The 19,226-nt window shown below is 36.1% G+C and overlaps 1 protein-coding gene across 1 annotated transcript in view; it reads left to right on the forward strand.

The window, feature by feature from the left end:
• TGFBRAP1 (transforming growth factor beta receptor associated protein 1) overlaps positions 1-4,239 on the forward strand; it is a 43,458-nt gene extending 39,219 nt beyond the window's left edge. Inside the window, exon 11 of the mRNA XM_051984309.1 lies at positions 1,338-4,239. Coding sequence (XP_051840269.1) covers positions 1,338-1,514 — 177 coding nt within the window. The 3' untranslated portion in view covers positions 1,515-4,239. The remainder of the gene's footprint in view (positions 1-1,337) is intronic.
• The last annotated feature ends 14,987 nt before the right edge of the window (positions 4,240-19,226 follow it).

Here is a 19,226-nt window from a genome sequence, read left to right on the forward strand (position 1 = left end):
GAGGCAGAAGTCAAACCCAGGTCTTGCTGACTTCAGATTCAGCATAACATTTCCATATACCACAAAGCTTGTTGTTGTTTACAATTTTTTCCTCTCTGTAATCATGATAGTTCAAAAGTAAGTCCCCATTTAAACATGGTATCAGCGGTGCAGCCAAGTAGAAACTGGGGAGAGAAGGAGCAGCATGATGCTTCTGGCTCCACTTCTTCCTTCCTGGCAATATCAGAAAGAAAGCGTTGGGAAAGGATGTTTAATCCCTGGAGAATTCCTTATGTTCTCCCTAAAAAATTACATTGGCTTCCTTGCTTTTCCCCTTATTAGTCTTTCTATTCCCCAATTCCAGGCTTTTCCCTAGCTGTCTCCCATGACTACAGTGCTTTACTTCATCTCCTGACTTCCCCAGTCTTCTTTAAGACCCAGCTAAAATTCTGTCTTCTACAGGAAGATTCCCAATCCTCTTTAGCTCTAGTTCCTTTCCACTGAAGTTATCTCTAATTTGTCCTATATGTACATTTGGTACACAGTTCTTTGCATATTGTCTTTCCTGTTAGATGGTGGACATCTGAAAGCAGAAGCCATCTTTTGCTTTTCTTTGTATTTCCAGTGCTTAACATGGTCTCTGGCACATAGAAGACACTTCATAAATGTCTAATGATTGGCTAGTTAACAGTTAACATTAGATATGCCTACTCGATTGTGCTTATATATATTGTACAGTAACTTTGCATTTTAGGAAACACAAGGCTCAAATTGGGAATGAATAAGACTGTCAACAACAGAAATGTCTCAGAATATTTTCTCTATTTGTGCCTCTGTGCCATTAACTAGTTGTGTGATCTTGGGGAAATTATTTCACTTTTTTGGGTCTTAGTTTCCTTCCCTTGAAAATGAAAGAGTCCAATAAAGATGACCTTTATGGTCCTTTGCAGATCTAGCTTTGGTTAAAATAACAGAAGCTTCAGAGTAGACCTGAGATGCTTTAGTCAACTAGACCAACCACTAAGCAGCCAAAGCTGGCTGGGACTTGGCTTGGTTTTGCAAAATTAGAAGTTGTTTCATTAACTTATACCTAGCATTTATTCAGTATCTACTATGTGCCAGGCATGGTGCTAAATACTTTATGAGTATTATCTGCAACTTGTAGTTGCAGTGAGTGATCTTATTTAGTTTGTATTTTGTACAAGGTCCCATTTTGTCTTAACCTTTTCAAGAAACTGATGATAAATGACTCATAGAACCAATGATTTGATGTATCTCTCCAGAAAATTGAAAAGACAGTATTTTTAAATATTACTAGAAGACACTTAAGATTCATGATTTTTATTTCCTTTTTACAGATAAAGTTAAAAGGAAACCCAGTTCGGCTGTCAGACAGAAACCTTTGCCAGATATGTGAAAGTCCCTTTTGTGAGCCTGTGTTTGTTAGGTATCCAAATGGTGGTGTTGTCCACACTCATTGTGCTGCAAAGAAACACACGAACCCTAACTCTTCTAGCCCTGGCAGTCGGACTTGAAAAAGGCACGTGTACATTTGCAAACATTTATTCCTTTACAAAATGTGCTGGACTAGAGTACAGCTGCTCTTACCATCAAGATGAAGGGATTATACCCGGGGTGCTGGGAAGATTTCAGTTGATGTGAAACATGAACATTTAATTGCTGATCTTTTTTATGAATGTAAATGAAAATAACCTTATGATAAATAGAGACATTCAAGAGTGAACTTCTTGTACATAGTAATCAAAAACAAATGTCTACTTTCTTCTGAAAGAAAAATGAACCTTTGTCATCAAGGCAAATCATGAGGGAATTTAAGACTGACAAATTCCCTTCTTTCTTTCAAGAAACATAGATTTGCACTGAAAAATATTTTGCTATAATGTGACGTGGTGATAAGGATTTTTTTTTTAATCCAAGGAAGTGGTCAGTGTTTAGAGATCTTGTTAAATAGAAGGGCTCACATTGTGCCACTCACTCTCAAGATCCTGCATTAATCACGGTCAATACAGCACATCCATTTTTGGATCTACATCCATTTTTCTAGGAATAGATCATGAACTATACTTTCGCTTTGAAATTGCTGGCTTTGGGGAGCCACCTCTGTTGTTGTTACTGTTCTCTGTTTCCCAACCCGTTATTTTGGTTGGCCAGGTTTCCACTAAGCACTAGCCCTAGTTTTATTTTTTTGTTTTTCTTCTCAATGGAATATGATCGTATCTATTGGAAATAGTCTCTTATGGCTTAAAAAAAAAAAACACAAAAAACAACTTACCTTCAGGACCTAAAAGACAGTGACAGTAATCAAGTTAGTTTACCTACTTAGTGGTCACATTTTCATTCCTATATCCTATAAAAGTGTTTCCTCACCTGCCTATATGAAATTTTACATCTAACATTGGACTAGAAGATTTTATTTTTAACTTAAATCATATTCACATTGACTTTTTTTTTTTTTTTGTCCCTAAATCCTTTTGATTTACTTAAGGTTTTTTTTTTTTCCTTCATTAACAATTTACCTCTTATCCAGAACTTGGATCATTAAAAGGGAATTACTCAGTGGGGACAAATGGAATATTGTCTTCATGAGATGCCTGTTTTGACCTCATGTATTTGGACAAGTGGTTTGAGAAAGCTGCCTTTGCACAGATGATGGAGAAATACTTTCCCTGATGAGTGCTTTGTCCACTACTACAAGGAAAAAAAAAACCATAAGGCAGTCTTGCCTCCTGATATCTTCATACTTTTTTAAACGTTTATTAATAAAACGTGAAAATGCTTTTCATTCTCTAAAGATTTGGAATTCATGTTGTATTCTTGGTATTACTGATCATCTAAAGCCACTATTATTGCATTGTCCTCTTTTAAGATTTATTATAGGACACAGATTTGTGGTTAGAGTTTCTAGATAGAACTGACATTCAAGAAAACCACCCATGCAGCTATTACTTTCTAAATACAAGCACTATTTTGCTACCTGTGATAATTTAATGATACTAAATGGTGCCCTCCACTACTCTTCATCAACTACAGACTTGTAAAGATTTGCTGTTCAGCCCATTCCCAGTTCCATTACAAATATCCTAATTGTAATCTACTGTTTCTTTCCCCTTTTCTAATTCCAAGTGGGTAAAAAATTAACTGTCACTACATTATTTGGGGATAAGGGGAAGGTTATCATTCTCTCAACTCACTGTGGCTCTGTTATCTGAAGAATAAATTATTAAGAAATTATGCTCTGTAGCTGGACTATATCGGATGTAAATTAACTTGTGATTAATTCAGAACCTGCTCATGAATTTTGCACAGCCAATGACTCTATTGCTTACAGAATGATTATAATATTGCACATGTTGTAATTACAACTTGTGAGTTTGAATTTATGCTCCATGAAGAATGGACACAAGTATGTGGAACACTGCACTTTTTAAAGTACTCTCTCCACGGTTTGCACAGAAGTTTGGATAAGTCTTGATGATAATGTCATCTTTTCACTGAACAAACAATAGTCCTGTGAAACTTATTTTAAGCATATATTAGGAACCAGATTTGAGCAGTTCTCCATTTCTACCCTATTGGGGGTTTGGCACAAACAGTAGTCTGCCTTATTGTGCAGAATTATCTTAAACATTGGAAGTAAACCTTTTCTTTCGTTTGCTGAAGTCCTCTTTCTTATTTTATAACTTAAAAAAAAAAAAAAAAAAAAAAAAAAGAGGTCCTTCCCAGTAGGATATCTACTGTTTTGTAATCATGCTACTGTATAGAACAATTAAAATGTTTGTTCACTCATTCTTGCTAGTAGATTTTGCATAACTCTGGTTTCATTCAGCATGATATAAACTGTTTACATTAATACTTCATGGGCAATAATGTGCTATTTTAATGAACTACTTATCTGCTATTGCCTATAAAGTATTAGTGTGCATTAAAGATATTATGTTTGCATTAGAGAATGTCATCTGAACTTCAAGCTAAAGAGTTGACATCCATGAGAATAATGAAACATGCTGCTACTTGAAAAGGGGATAAGACACAGGCACAGTGTGTTAGCTGTGTTTGCAATCAAGTTTATGCCTGTAACCTAACAAAGAGAACCCCTATTTTCTGCTTGCGCTCTGCAGAAAATTTTTATCCTTGCTACTCAGTTTTTTGACTTCTGATTATGTCAATACACAGGGCCAGAAATACACAGAATGTACAAATGTAAACATATGGATTTTATTAAAATTCTTCTAATTCTTGGTTTCTTCTCAATGTTTTTTTTTTTCCTTTTTAATGTTTGATGTATTCCAAGGAATTTTTGTTGTTTTCATTGTCTTTAAAGCTTTCAGTGGTTCTTCTCAGCATTTGATTTCTCAACTCAGAGCACCAGCTCTGAAGTCAGGAGGATCTGAGTTCAAATTTGGCCTCAGACATGTAACACTTCCTAGCTGTGTGACCCTGGGCAAGTCACTTAACCCCAATTGCCTCGGCGGAGAGAGGGGGGGTCGGGGGTCGGGAGGGGGCGGGGGGGGAGGGCCAGGGGATTTATATTACAGACTTAAAAATCTTTTGCTGCTAAAGTCAGATTCTTGTACTGCTCACTGCCATTAACTGCCTTCAGGTTAGTTATTCATTGAAAGGGACACTTTAAATCTTTCAATGGTTCTTCCCAGCATTTGTTAAACAGGTAGATCTTTTTAAAAATTGTACTACAAATTTAATATATATTTCTACCTTGTTTAACATACCAACACATCTTGGGGAGGGTGTGGGGGAGGGGGAAATTGGAACATGAGGTTTTGCAAGGGCTAATGTTGAAGAATTGTCCACGCATATGTTTTGAAAAATAAAAAGCTTTGATAAAAATATATATATATATATTCATAAATCTTTTGCTGCTAAAGTCGGATTCACGTATAGTTCACTGCCATTAAGTTCCTTCAGGTTAGTTACTCTGTGAAAGGTTCACTTTGAAAAAGAACATTTAAGCTCTCTTGTACCTTTCAACTTTAATTTGGCCTAATTAAGCAAGTAATAAGTTAATGCAATTCTTGGGTTTCAGTAGTGAGCATTTTTCAAAGAATACAGTAATATTCTCCCACTTGTAGGAGTTTAACAAGACCTTTTCTTTAACAAGGCCTTAAATCAAGACACAGCACAATGTCTTCAGTGAATTTTTATAACTCTTCAAAATGCTTTCAAATACAATTGATCCTCAGAACAATCATGTGACATCTTACCAAATCCTTGTGGCAGGGCAAGTAGTAGTTTTCTGATTGACAGATGAGGAAACTGAGCCTGATCATCTTTTTGTTCTGTATTGTCTTCATTTTGCAGATGGAGAAACTATGAACCTCTCACTAAATTCCTCCTAAGCTACTTATGTATGGAAATGGTCTTGGCAACTTAAAAGCAAACTAGCAGCCTGCAATCTTCAGCCTAATCTAAAGCTTCAAATGCTTTGAATGTTCCAGGCAAAGGAAATTGACTGTTATTCTTGTACAAGGCTAGTTGTCACTAGGCTAGTTGTAAGATGATGACATTTTTGGTAATAGCAATCCTTTAAAAAGCATTTTCAAGGCTTAATGGGTGATAACTGTGCAAATGAGGACAGCTAGGTGGCACAGTAGATAAAGCACTGAATATGTGTCGGGAATACTCATCTTCATGAAGTCAAATCTAGCCTTAGACACTAGGTTATGACAAAGGGGATTTCATTTAACCCTGTTTGTCTGTTTCCTTATCTGTAAAATGATCTGGAGAAAGAAATGGCAAAGTCCTACAATATCTTTGTCAAGAAAACCTCAAAGAATTAGACACAACTGAATAGACTGAACAACAATCTGTGAAAGTAGTGCCCATATCAAGTCACAGACACTTAATATTAATGTATCAGAAGACCTGGTTGAAATAAATCCTTAATCTTTAGTTTATTTCTGTGTGATCTGGAACTCTGCCAGGTACTACCTTCAGGGAAGGCCAAAAAATGAGATTTTACCAACTTTTAAAAATAGCCTTTGGAGGAAGAAAGTAGCAATGTTAGAAATCTAATTCAACTTTTATTTATCAATGAAGAAACTGAGATCCTGAGAGATTTGCCCAATAATACATCTAGAGAGTGTCAGAAGGTGGATGCCAACCAGCATCTTCAACCCCTCCCCATTCTATTCCAACATGGTTCATGAGATGCTGTGAATTTTCAAAACAGCAGAGAAATCCAAAGTGATGAGAGAGCAAGCATGTCAATTGAAGTTTTAAATGTGTCTGGTGGTAGATGTAAAGGCTGGTATCTGAATCAGTTAAATGGACTGTGACTGGTGTATAGAGTAATTAGACATTAACTAACACCTCATTTACTCTGAGCAAATCTGTCAACCTTAGCATTTAAAATGAAACTGTATGTCAGTAAAGACCATATGGACCAGGAGTCCTTTCACCTTTTTAAAAAAGTTAAATGGACTCAGTACCATTTTAAAAGCTTATTAACACATTGTTGGGAGACAGGTCACTTGAATTAATGAAGCCTAGTTTTCTGAGGATTGCATTCTGAGAAGTGAAATAAACAGCCATCATTCAGTGCACAGAGTAGGAAATGTCTAAGATGAGTTTCTATAGCAGTTAAGGTATCCTGCACAGCCTGATTTAATAAGTTTTCTGGTCATAGGAGATCAGGCTAGCAAGCCAAAAGGTATTCTGCCTTGAGAGAGTTAGCAAAGATTTCTAGGCAGAAGTAGGCTAATATTTCCCTAGAGTGTGGCTTTCTGGAAGGCAAAACATTCTCTTATTTTTGAAACTACTGTCATTAGGGAAAATATTTTACTATCATGATGACTCACACTCAGACTTTGTCTTTGACAGAAACAAAATTTAGGAAAAAACCTACAGCAAAAATATATTGAGATCGTTACATAAGCAATAAAATGGTGGACTAGACATTTTCTCTGATCTACATTCTCAAACTTTTCTAAAACAGAAATTATCTACCACAGATAAAGCAATTTGAGCTATTTCCATGGTCTTGGGCACCCAGAATGCAAAGGAAGGGGGAAAAACACCACCCCCCAAACCTAGGAACTGATACTTACTGAGCCTGAGCTCACTCAGCACCCCTGTGCCTTCATCTGTGCTACCGGCATACTAAAACTGGCTTACAGCAAACCCATTCCTCCCTCCCTCTTCCTAGTGCAGTAGTGACTCCAAACTATGGAAGTTTGCTCAGGCCTTCATAATCAGCTTGGTCACAACCTTTCAGAAGGAAAAGCCTGAAGGGCTGCAACCCAGAAGTACTAACACTGCAAAGCTCTGAACTGCTGATAATGGGGGAAGCAGACTGAAAGGAGGAAGGGGTTCAGGACAGGGCCCCATACAGGTGGGAAGCTGTGTGACACTTCACTAAATCAGAGGGAAGGGACATAGCATCCAGTTGGGGCTCAGTTTATACACCTAGAGGTCAATTTTGGCAGATCTAGGCAGAGGATCTGTGAATTGCCTAGTGTGAGAGGAAGTTGAGATGCTATGAGATTGAGCTCCAAAGAAAACACTATCAGAAGAAAGGGGAAAGAGCAAGGAAGTGAGTAATAAGAAAAATAAGAGGAAAAGGAGATATATTGATGCAGGTATTACCCTTTTTTCTGACTCATTGCCTCTCAAAATCATCCTTTTCTTTTTTCTTTCTTCTTTTTTTTTTTTTTTTTTTACTATTTTCTTTTTTACTGTAAATAAACCCCCTGATTTCCCTCATTGCTATTGCTTTCTTTTTGAGATTTCCTTTCATTTACATATATATAGTTTTTTGCATGTTGTCTTCCCCATTAGAGTGTGGGCCCCTTGAGGGCAGGAAGTGCTTTTTGTTTTTTTGAATGGTTTTGCCTTTTTTTTTTTTTTGGTATCTCTTACCTCACACTAGTAACTAGTATGCTTGATAATTCATAAATATGTAATAGATACTTCTTTTTGGCTAACAAAGAGGCAAATTCTTAGAGACTTTTTGTTTTCATTCAATTATGTTCCATTCTTTATGACCCCATTAGAAGTTTTCTTGGCAGATATTAGAGTAATTTGCCATTTACTTCCACAGCTTATTTCATAAATAAACTCAATGATCCTGGGCAAGTCACTTAACTCTGTCTCAGTTTCTTATCTGTAAAATGAGCTAAAGAAGAAAATGTAAAATCATTCCAGTATTTTTGCCAAGGAAATCCCAAAGTAGGGTTATGAAGAGTCAGAATGATTGAAACAACTGAATAACAATATACCCCTTGACAATCTCATATCCCTAGTAGTATACATATCCTAGGGTGATACCTGTTATCTAGGTATACCAACCTCAGACACATATGTAAGATCACAATTAGTTAATGGCAAAGGTAGGCCTGGAACCCAGATTTTTTCACTCCCCCTTTCCTCGAAGTCACACTGTATTGCTTTCTGCAGGTGGTGGAGGAGACATTGATGAGAAGAAAAGACATTTCTCAGTTCATCCAGGGATGAACAGTGTTTCATCATATTAAGAGGGTCCCAAGTCTTCCATAAGAAGCACCTGCTTACATTGCAGTGAACAACTTTGTTGCTAGTGAATTGACTAATGCATTTCTGTACTTGCACAGCAGGGCTGTGTCCTGGGGTAATCTTGTATAGAGCAGACAACATTAAGGGTTCTCTAATTATACTTGGAGGTGTTGACATACCAACATGATACATAAGATGTAGCAAACGTGTTGTAAACCCATTATCATATCTGACATCATAACTATAATTTCATGCAATTTGATATTGGAGATAAATGGGGACAGTGCCAATTTTCCATTCATGTTCAGTGCTTGCCTAATGGTGCAATTTTCAGATATTTTGTGTTTATATAAATACTAGGGGAAAAAACTGCTTGCTCTGAAGCAGCTGACATTGAGTGGAGGCCCTTTCAAACCTGAAAACATGAATGTTAAGAATTTGTCTAATGGACTAGAATCTACTGTGACCTGAAGATGTCACCATCTTCAAAGGTTGAAAGGTTCTCTCTGCCAGTAAATTTTTTGCCTTGAGGAAGCAAATTCATTTTTCTTGGGCTGCAGAGTAAATTGGAGAATTACCCAATTGGTAAATTACCCTGATTCTTCTCTGGCTACTGTTCAAAATGGTTAGTGATTTACTTCAAATTTACTGCCCCAGGATGACATTGATTAAAAAACATTCCCTTAGGCCAAAAAATTGGATCTGAAATCACCTCCAACCCATCTCAGCCAGATTGAGGACATGTCATCATTCACTGAGACAATCATGTTTAGGGTCAATGACAGACAGAGAGACAAAAAGAGAGACAGACAGACAGATAGAGACAGAGAAAAAGAGAGAGAAGAGAAGAGAAGAGAAGAGAAGAGAAGAGAAGAGAAGAGAAGAGAAGAGAAGAGAAGAGAAGAGAAGAGAAGAGAAGAGAAGAAAAGAGAAGAGAAGAGAGAAATTTAAAAACAGAAGGAAACCCATAGTGAAGCAAATAGGTATATGGCTATTCAATATTCAATAGGTACAATTAAAACTTAAATTACCACCAATCCTACCCTTATTTATTTTACTTTTATAATATTATGGATAGGGAATGAACCTGCTATTTCAATGGTATTGAAAACTTCCAGGTAAGAACATCCTCTCCGTCAGGCAGATCTTTTCCAACTTAAGAGTCTTAGAGTTCACTAGAACACTTAGGAGTTAAGTGGCTTGCTCAGCAGTTTACAGAAATGAGGATTTGTCAGAGGCAGATCTAGAACCCAAGTCCTTTTAAAGGACTCTTCTCTCCTTCCCTCCCTCCTTCTCTCCCTCCTTTCTTCCTTTCCTCCTTTCCTTCCTCCTTCTCTCTCTCTTTCTCTCTGTCTCTGTCTGTCTCTGTCTCTCTCTCTGTGAGTGTGTCTCTGTGTCTCTGTGTCTCTCTCTCTCTGTCTCTGTCTGTCTCTGTCTCTCTCTGTGTGTGTCTCTCTGTCTCTGTTTCTGTCTCTCTCTCTGTGTCTCTCTCTTTCTGTCTGTCTGTCTGTCTTCACCACCAGTCCCTCTAAATTGTGGGAAAATAAAAATACAAATTCATATTAGAGGTTTATTAGCATTTTTCAAATGGTAAATATGAGGGAGTTGGGTTAGATGGTCCATTTAGAAGTCTCCAAATTCCATAGAATTGGTGTTGATGGGCTCCTTGGTAGCCCGGAGGGGCATTGATAGGAAAAGGCTTTTGTTGAATCTAAGTGGACCTTTGTTGCAGTGGGTTCTAGTTGAATTCCTACTCCCTGAGGCAAGCAGAGAGGGACTTTGACTAGCTTGTCCTTAAGTGGGTCTTTGTTGCAGTGGGCCCTTGTTGAATTGCTTGCACTGACAAAAAATCATCATGATCCTACTGTTTCTGTACCCAATCAGAAAGCCAAGTTATGATGTAAACCCCTGAAGTTATTTTTTGCCCTATTAAACAATCTGTTGGTACTCTGCTTCTTTGCTAATTCCTATTAGGATTAGCCTGCTTACTGAGTCATTAATGACTAACTCCTTTTTGGGAATTTAGCCTTATCATCAATGGGGTAAACTCAGAATACTTCATTATATAGGAACTTAGCCTGCCTCAGTGGCATCTTCCCCCTTATTAATGGTGAGTTCTGCCAGGGAACTTAACCCGTGTCTTTCCCCTTGTTAATCATCCCTTTTCAGCATTTAGCCTGCCATTACACTATTGTAATAATAAAATCTTTGCTACTTGATTTGGAAATGGTCTAAGCTAACAAATTCTTTTGAGACACCTCATGATACTAGCCCCAAACCCCAATATATTTTGGGTTCTACTCCTGCACCCAACAGTTTTAAAATAGGTCCTGATCTTAGTAGCATTGCCACAAAACTTATACAACTCATATCTATGACTAGTGATGGTCAGAGTATTGACTAAGAAGCATTATAAAATTCTTTTCATAAAGATGATAGAATTGCATACTTCCCCATGTCAACTATACTTTCTTGGTTCCTTCAAATCCCAGCTAAAACTCCAACTTCTACAAGAAGTCTTTCCTGATTTCTCCTTAATGTTAGTATTAATGTTAGTTACTCTCTCTGATTAGCTCCAACTTTTTCTGTAAATAGCATATTTATATACAATTGCTTGCATGTTGTTTTCTTCTTGAGATCCTTGAAAACAGACTCTTTTGCCTTTCTTTGTATTACCTGGAATATAGTAGATGCTTGATGAATGCTTCTTGATTAATAGCTGAAAAGCAGCTTAGAATCATTTCAATTAAATTATGCTCATTCCATTATATTTTATAAAGAAAAAATAAACTAATCCATTTTTGAAGATTTTTAATGGCAAAGTTATTAGGAAAGGAATAGAGCCAGTCAGGAAAATAAGATTCTAATCCAAATTTTGCCTCTAACTATCTGTGTGACCTTGAGTATTTCACTTAATTTATTTAGGCCTCACGGATATAAAATGAGGGAATTCAACTAAATAAGAGATTCTTAGTTTTTTTTCTTTCATGGAATCCTTTGTCAGTCTAATACTCCTTCTCAGACTAATGTTTTTAAATGCATCAAATTAAATAGATAAAAAAAGACAATTGATTTCAATTATGTTGAAATATAATAATTAAATATATATTTTAAAGTTCATGGGCCTCAGGTTAAGAATTGCTGGACTAAATGATTTCTAAAATCTCTTCCAGCTTCCAAATATTGTGATTCTATACAAAATACATTTTTGCTTAATCCTTAAGTAAAAATTTGATTTAACCAGAACATATAATACTCTAAAGCATTCTATTTAATCAAGGCTTTATTATTCAATTAGAGGAATTTTGGCTTGGTGGATAGAGAGCTGACCTTGATGTCAGAGAAATCCTAGATCAAAGACTGTGTCAGCCATATTCTACCTATTTAACTATAGGTTAACCATTTAGTTAACCATTTAGTTAGTGCCCCCCAGTCAACTTTCCAAGTCTATATGTTAAAGATATGTTGTTAATCTGCATCGGTAAAGGGAGTTTCTATATTGAGAAGTCTTTTTACTGATTAAGTCACAACAAACAAACCTCCTCTCTTCACTATTAATGATGAAATATGACCCTCAAAATTGACATGGGTTTAATAAAGACAACTATCCTTAAATTTATGTGTAACAAAAACTGATATTTCCAAGGATTTTTGAGTGATTCTTTCAACCATATTGGAAAAAACCACTTCAGTTTCTTTCAAAGGCTTTTGAAAGCTGGCATGGTGAGTTTAAAGCACTGTCTTCCCTTAAAATGTCATATAATGGTTGACAATTATATAATGATTCCCAATTGCCTTTTTGTGGGGGGTGGGGAGGAGGCAATTGAAGTTAAGTAATTTACCCAGGGTTACCCAGCTAAAAGGTGTCTGAGGTCAAATTTGAACTCAAATCTCCAAGCCTAGCTTTATCCATTGTACCACCTAGCTGTCCCTAAATTACCTTTTGACTGGAAACTGACTTTAGGATCTAAAATCCTCTGTCAATCAATCAATCAATAAGCATTTATTAAGTGCTTACTGTATGTCAGGCACTCTGCTAAGCATTGAAGATAAAGAAGGAGCCCTCAAGGAGTTCTCAGTCTAATGAGGAATACACAATATGCAAATAGCTATGTACAAACACTCTATACAGAATAAATTATAATTAATCTTAGAGAGAAAACACTAGCATTATAGGGGACTGGGAAAGTCTTCTTGTAGAAGTTGGGATTTTAAAGGACCAAAATATTGATCCTTGCTAGCCCCACCAACTTACCTATCTGCCTCATCTCACTTTATTGTAGTTGCTGCTCTCTGAGTAGACACAATTCCATAGTATTTAGCACGTCTTCCTATTGCATCATATTCACTATTCTGACTGCCTGCAATTTCTCCTCTTTCTCCTGGCCCTCTAAATTATGGTTTTCCTCCATTCTTTAGGATTGCTTTTTTATGAAATCTTCCTGACCCAGTCCCAGCTGGGTTCAGCAACTTGTTATATGGGATTTAAATTTTTTTATTTGTTATATTAAGGAAAATCAATAAGAAAAAAGAAAAACAGAAAAGTAATATAAAACAAAACAAAACAGAACATTGTCATGTGCCCAGAAGAACATCAGGGGAGATTCAAAAAATATGACAATAAATTACCAGTTCGAGAAACATAGGTAGATAAATTAATCTATTTATTTAGTGCTATACCAATCAGACTCCCAAGAAACTATTTTAATGACCTAGAAAAAATAACAACAGATTTCATCTAGAAGAACAAAAGATCAAGAATTTCAAAGGAACGAATGAAAAAAAAAATCAAATGAAGGTGGCCTAGCTGTACCAGATCTAAAACTATATTATAAAGCAGCATTCATCAAAACCATTTGGTACAGCTAAGAAATAGACTAGTTGATTAGTGGAATAACTTAGGTTCACAAGACAAAATAATCAATAACTATAGCAATCTAGTGTCTGACAAACCCAAAGATCCCAACTTTTGGGATAATAATTCACTATTTGACAAAAACTGCTGGGAAAATTGGAAACTAGTATGGCAGAAACTAGGCACTGACCCACATTTAACATCATATACCAAAAAGTCAAAATGGATTCATGATCCAGGCATAAAGAATGATATTATAAATAAATTAGAAGAACATAGGATAGTTTACTTCTCAGACCTGTTAAGGAAGAAGGAATTTGTGACCAAAGAAGAACTAGAGATCATTATTGAACACCAAATAGATAATTTTGATTATACTAAGGTATAAAGTTTTTTTTACAAACAAAACGAATGCAGACAAGATTAGAAGTAAAGCAATAAACTGGGAAAACATTTTTATAGTCAAAGGTTCTGATAAAGGCCTCATTTCCAAAATATATAGAAAATTAACTCAAATTTATAAGAAATCAAGCCATTCTCCAAATGATAAATGGTCAAAGGATATGAACAGACAATTTTCAGATGATGAAATTGAAATTATTTCCATTCATATGAAAGAGTGTTCCAAATCACTATTAATCAGAGAAATGCAAATTAAGACAACTCTGAGATACCACTACATACCTGTCAGATTGGCTCAGATGACAAGAAAAGATAATGACAAATGTTAGAGGGAATGGGAAAACAGACAGTGAGTGATACATTGTTGGTGGAATTGTGAATGGATCCAACCATTCTGAAAAGCAATTTGGAACTATGCTCAAAAAGTTATCAAACTGTGCATACCCTTTGATCCAGCAGTGTTATTACTGGGCTTATATCCCAAAGAGATCATAAAGAAGAGAAAGAGACCTCTAAGTGTAAGAATGTTTGTGTCAGCCCTTTTTGTAGTGGCCAGAAACTGGAAATTGAGTGAATGCCCATCAATTGTAGAATAACCGAATAAATTATAGTATATGAATGTTATGGAATATTATTATTCTGTAAGAAATGACCAGCAGGATGATTTCAGAAGGATCTGGAAAGACTTACATGAACTGATGCTGAGTGAAATGAGCAGAATCAGGAGATCATTGTGAATGGCAACAAGAAGACTATATGATGATCATTTCTGATGGAAGGGACTCTCTTCAACAATTCAGCAATGAAGAGAACCAGCTACACCCAGAGAGAGAACTGTGGGAACTGAGTGTGTACCACAGCATAGCATTTTCACTCTTTCTGTTATTATTTGCTTGTACTTTTGTTTTCCTTCTCAGGTTTTTTTTTTCTTTCTAGATCTGATTTTTCTTGTGCAGCAAGATAACTGTATGGCTATGTATACATATATTGGATTTAACATTTATTTTAACATGTATTGAAATACCTGCCATCTAGGGGAGAGGGTGGGAGGAAAGAGGAGTAAATTTGGATCAGAAGGTTTTGCAAGGATCAATGTTGAAAAATTACCTATGCATATGTTTTATAAATAAAAAGCTATAATTAAAAAATAAAGAAAAGCAGGTAGATCTTTAAAAACAACCGAGCAACTCAGCATCGTCATTTCCCCCCTAAACCATACAAGAGTCAGGTTTTCATCTTTTCCCAGCTAAACTACTGCAATAATTCTTTAACTGGTATTGCTGTTCCAGGCTTTCTCTTTTCCATGCTAAACTTTAAACGATTATAGGATATAGATTTAGAGAGGAAGGGATTTTAGAGATTATAAAGTTCAACCCCCTTATTTTGCAGATGAGAAAATCAAGGTACATGGAGATTAAGTAACCTGACCAGCTTTTAAGTTTCTGAGGTGGAATTTGGATCTTCAAATACAGAGCCCTATACAATGACTACTAGTCTTTACATGACTCTGATTTGGGTAGCATGGTCAGAATGGAATGACCTGAGAGTCAGAAAACATGGGTTTTTCTAGCTTTAATATTTACCAGCTTATTTACTAGCTTTGTGACCCTAGGCAAATTATTTAGCTAATCTGAGCCTCAGTTTCTTCATTTGGTATGCTTACACTATTCACCTCACAAAATTATTATGAGGAAAATGCATTGTAAACCTCTAGGTGCTATAGAAATGAATTATCATTAGTGTCATGTCGCTTCAGGCAAACTAGATTATTTTTTACTCTTCTTTCTTGTCCCACCCTCTCCTATCTTCATGCTCTTGCTTATTCCACTACTCCTAGAAGGGACTTTCCTTAATCTCCATCTGTTGAAATCTCTGCCTTCCTTCATGAAGCTACTCTAGGTACTACATCTTTTGTGAGATTTCCCTCTCCCCAGATCCCAGTTGAAAATTCTTATAACGCTTTGCCTGGACCACACATGACTTAGGTCATTTGTGTGTGTAACTTGGGAGTTTTCAAATGTCATAATTGATTTCTACTGTCTCTGGCTAATGATCCAATCCCAGAAAATATGGGGTTTTCATTATAACAGCACACTTTTTGTCACCAACACCCTTTGTGAATATATGATTCACATAGCTCCAAGAAGAAGCAAACAATTATTCATAGTTGAAGAAACAATAACATTAACTCTAGTTGATAAGCCTCCTTTCTCTGGAATTCTGTTAGCCTTAGTCGCTTATAATTGTGCTGGATGTAGCCCCATTGCCATTGCCTCCCATAGCCTCTCAGTACCCACTGCAGTTCTCTATAGTTCCCAGCAGGTGGCATTACTAGTCCTAGTTTCCCTCCAGAGAAAAAATCATGTTAGTGGGCATCCCTTCTCAGTATGACTGAAGTGGGCATTTCAGCGTTTCCATGGTATCTTGATTTGTCATCACTGTTGTTCAAACACTGGACCAGCCCAAGATGCTGTCACTCCAAAGTTTTTTCATTGCACACACACAGTTCCCACTGAACTCTGATCTCATAAAAAAGTTTGCCCAGTAGTGAAAAACCCAACTTGCTTATAATATTTATCTTTGAGCTGGACTCCACCAGGGAATTGAAATGAGCTCAAAATAAAACCAAAACCTACTCTTCTCTTCTCAGTACCCAGGCAGTGCATTTTCTGCCCATACCAGCACTTTCTAGCACAAGTCTAGAAATTTGACAAAACAACTCATTTTTCCTGAAAGTTATTCCACCAGCTCCATGAGTGCCTCTAGAGTGCTCATCAATTATCTAAATTATCTAAAGCTGTTTTCCTTCATATATAGTTCAGGAGGGGCCAAACATCCTATCACGTGTTGAGGGTAAGAAGGAAAATGTATACTCTTTTCTATATGAACTTGTCCCTCTGTCCCTCTCCTTATTAGATTACAAATATCTTGCAGGGAGGATTTATGCCATATCCATCTTTACATCATCAGTGGCTACTTCACCATTCCTGGTATATTGTAAATTATGTCAAAATGAAAATAAAAGTGGTTGGTGTGGTTCTTTTGTGTGGCTTCTGGAAAGCAGTCTCATTCCTTTGTAATCATGTAATATCTATCTCTAGCCATCTGTAACTAGATCAATGAATGAATTAGAGAAGAAGAAAAGGAAGGAAGGAACTAAGAACTTATTAAGCACATAGTATATGCCGACAATATCCTAAGTTATTTTATTTGATTCTCACAAGAGGAAGATGGTGTTCAGCTACACCCATAGAAAGAACTCTGGGAGATGACTATGAACCACTATATAGAATTCCCAATCCCTCTATTTTGGTCCGCCTGCATTTTTTATTTCCTTCACAGGTTAATTGTACACTATTTCAAAGTCTAGCTCTTTTTATACAGCAAAATAACTGTTTGGACATGTATACTTATGTAGTATTTAACTTATACTTTAACAGATTTAACATGTATTGGTCAACCTGCCATCTGGGGGAGAGGGTGGGAGGAAGGAGGGAAAAAGTTGGAACAAAAGAATTTACAACTGTCAAAGCTGGAAATTATCCATACATATATCTTGTAAATAAAAAGCTATAATTTAAAAAAAGAGGAAGATGGTATTGTGATCTTTATTTTTTACACTTGAGGAAACCAAGGCAAAGATTAAGTGACTTGTTCAAGGTTATACATTTAATAAGTGTTTGAGGCTGGATTCGAACTCATGTCTTCTTGACTATAGACCCAGAACTTTATCCACTGTATCACTTACCTGTCCAATATGAATGAACTAATGAATGTATTAATGAATAAATGAATGAAAAATCATTTATTGAACATTTACTATTATAAGGCCTATGTATCACTTACCTGTCCAATATGAATGAACCAATGAAAATATCAATGAATGAATGAATGATTGTAAAAGAATTTATTGAATACTTACTATGTGTAATGAGAAAAGTAAGACAGTCCCTGCTTTCAAGAAGTTCATTTGCTAGTAGAAGAGATAATACATATTGGAGATTTCAGCAGGAAGCCAGATGGAAAGGTTCCATGGTACATAGGGTGCAAAGGCAAAGAAGATGAACTTGATGTATGTTGTGAAAGTGGTGGTGTTTATGCTCCCAAGTTGTACTTTTATTAGTTACTATTAATATGCTTTGGTTTAAATGACCTCCCAGGTTTAAGAGTGGTCAAGCCCATTTGTTTAGAATAAAAACACTGTCTCTGGCTTCTTTTGAAAGTAACAGCATTATTTCAATGCTCTACATAAGGAGGAGTTGAATAAATTGTTTAATAAATACTTGTCAAACTTAGATAAATTAATAAATAGACAGAATGTCTTGTGTTGCTTGCAGAAAGGGAGAAAAGAAGCAATAGAATACAGAAAAGGGTAAAAAGAGAGAGGGAGAATTCATGAACTGTGGAGAAGCATCTTGTCATGGATTCAGAAAGGTCTGGATTTATATTCTACCTGTGACATATTGGTTGTGGTACTCTTCATTGCCCCAGTTGATAGTACCTTTCCTTTCAGTTTGCCTTCCAATTACTGTTTAGATCTCTTCCATTATAATATAATCTCTCTCAGAGTTTTATCTTTTTTTGTATCTCTAGCTTGCAGTACAATTCTTTACACATTAGTAAATATTTAACAAATACTTGTTGACTTACTGAAAGACAATGTTCTAATAGTATTATTGGCAAAACATTGGCAAATCAGCATTGACAAAGGACTAATTCACACAGGTCAAAGATCACAGGTCCTAATGAAGTCACCGATCCAGGTAAGAAAAAAATTGCATGCATGAAGGATGGTTAAAGTGAGGGCGTTAGAATATCATCTTTGAAGATCATGAGAGCATGGAGATAAATTTAACTGGATTAGAAAAAGGAGGAAACTTGTAACAGTTGCCACTGAACCAATGATACAGTTAAAGTGTATTCCCTCCTTAGTAATTAGGGGTTCATATGGAGGCAAGTTCATTCTTTCAGATTCCTACAGGATCTCAGAGATTGGAGTAAATTTGGAGTCAGTAATACATCATCCTGAGTTCAAATCTTGTCTCAGATATTTAATAGCTATGTCATCCTGGGCAAGTCATCTTACCCTGTTTGCTTCAGTTTCCTCATCTGTGAAATGAGCTGGAGAAGGAAATGGCAAATCACTCCACTATCTTTGCCAAGAAAACCCCAAATGGGGTCATTAAGAGTCAGGTACAATAGGATTTAACAATAGTAAAAAGGGATTCCCAGACACCCTTCCATAAATAGTCTTCCTTCAAAATGAAAACACTTTAATAATGCCATGGCACTTAGAGCTGAAAGGAGCCTAAGAAAGCATATAGTCTACTGGATATTCTTCAGGGCTAATTTCATTTTTTTAACTCTATATCCTCCCGGGCTTCTGAACAAAGTGTTTGGAACATAGTAGGTTCTTAATAAATGTCATTGTTAGAGCAGAGCTGTTCAGGGAAGGGAAGGAGTGTTCCAAATTTATTTATAA

The sequence above is a fragment of the Antechinus flavipes genome, chromosome 3, assembly GCF_016432865.1.
Source record: "Antechinus flavipes isolate AdamAnt ecotype Samford, QLD, Australia chromosome 3, AdamAnt_v2, whole genome shotgun sequence".
In the NCBI taxonomy this organism is placed as follows: Eukaryota; Metazoa; Chordata; class Mammalia; order Dasyuromorphia; family Dasyuridae; genus Antechinus; species Antechinus flavipes.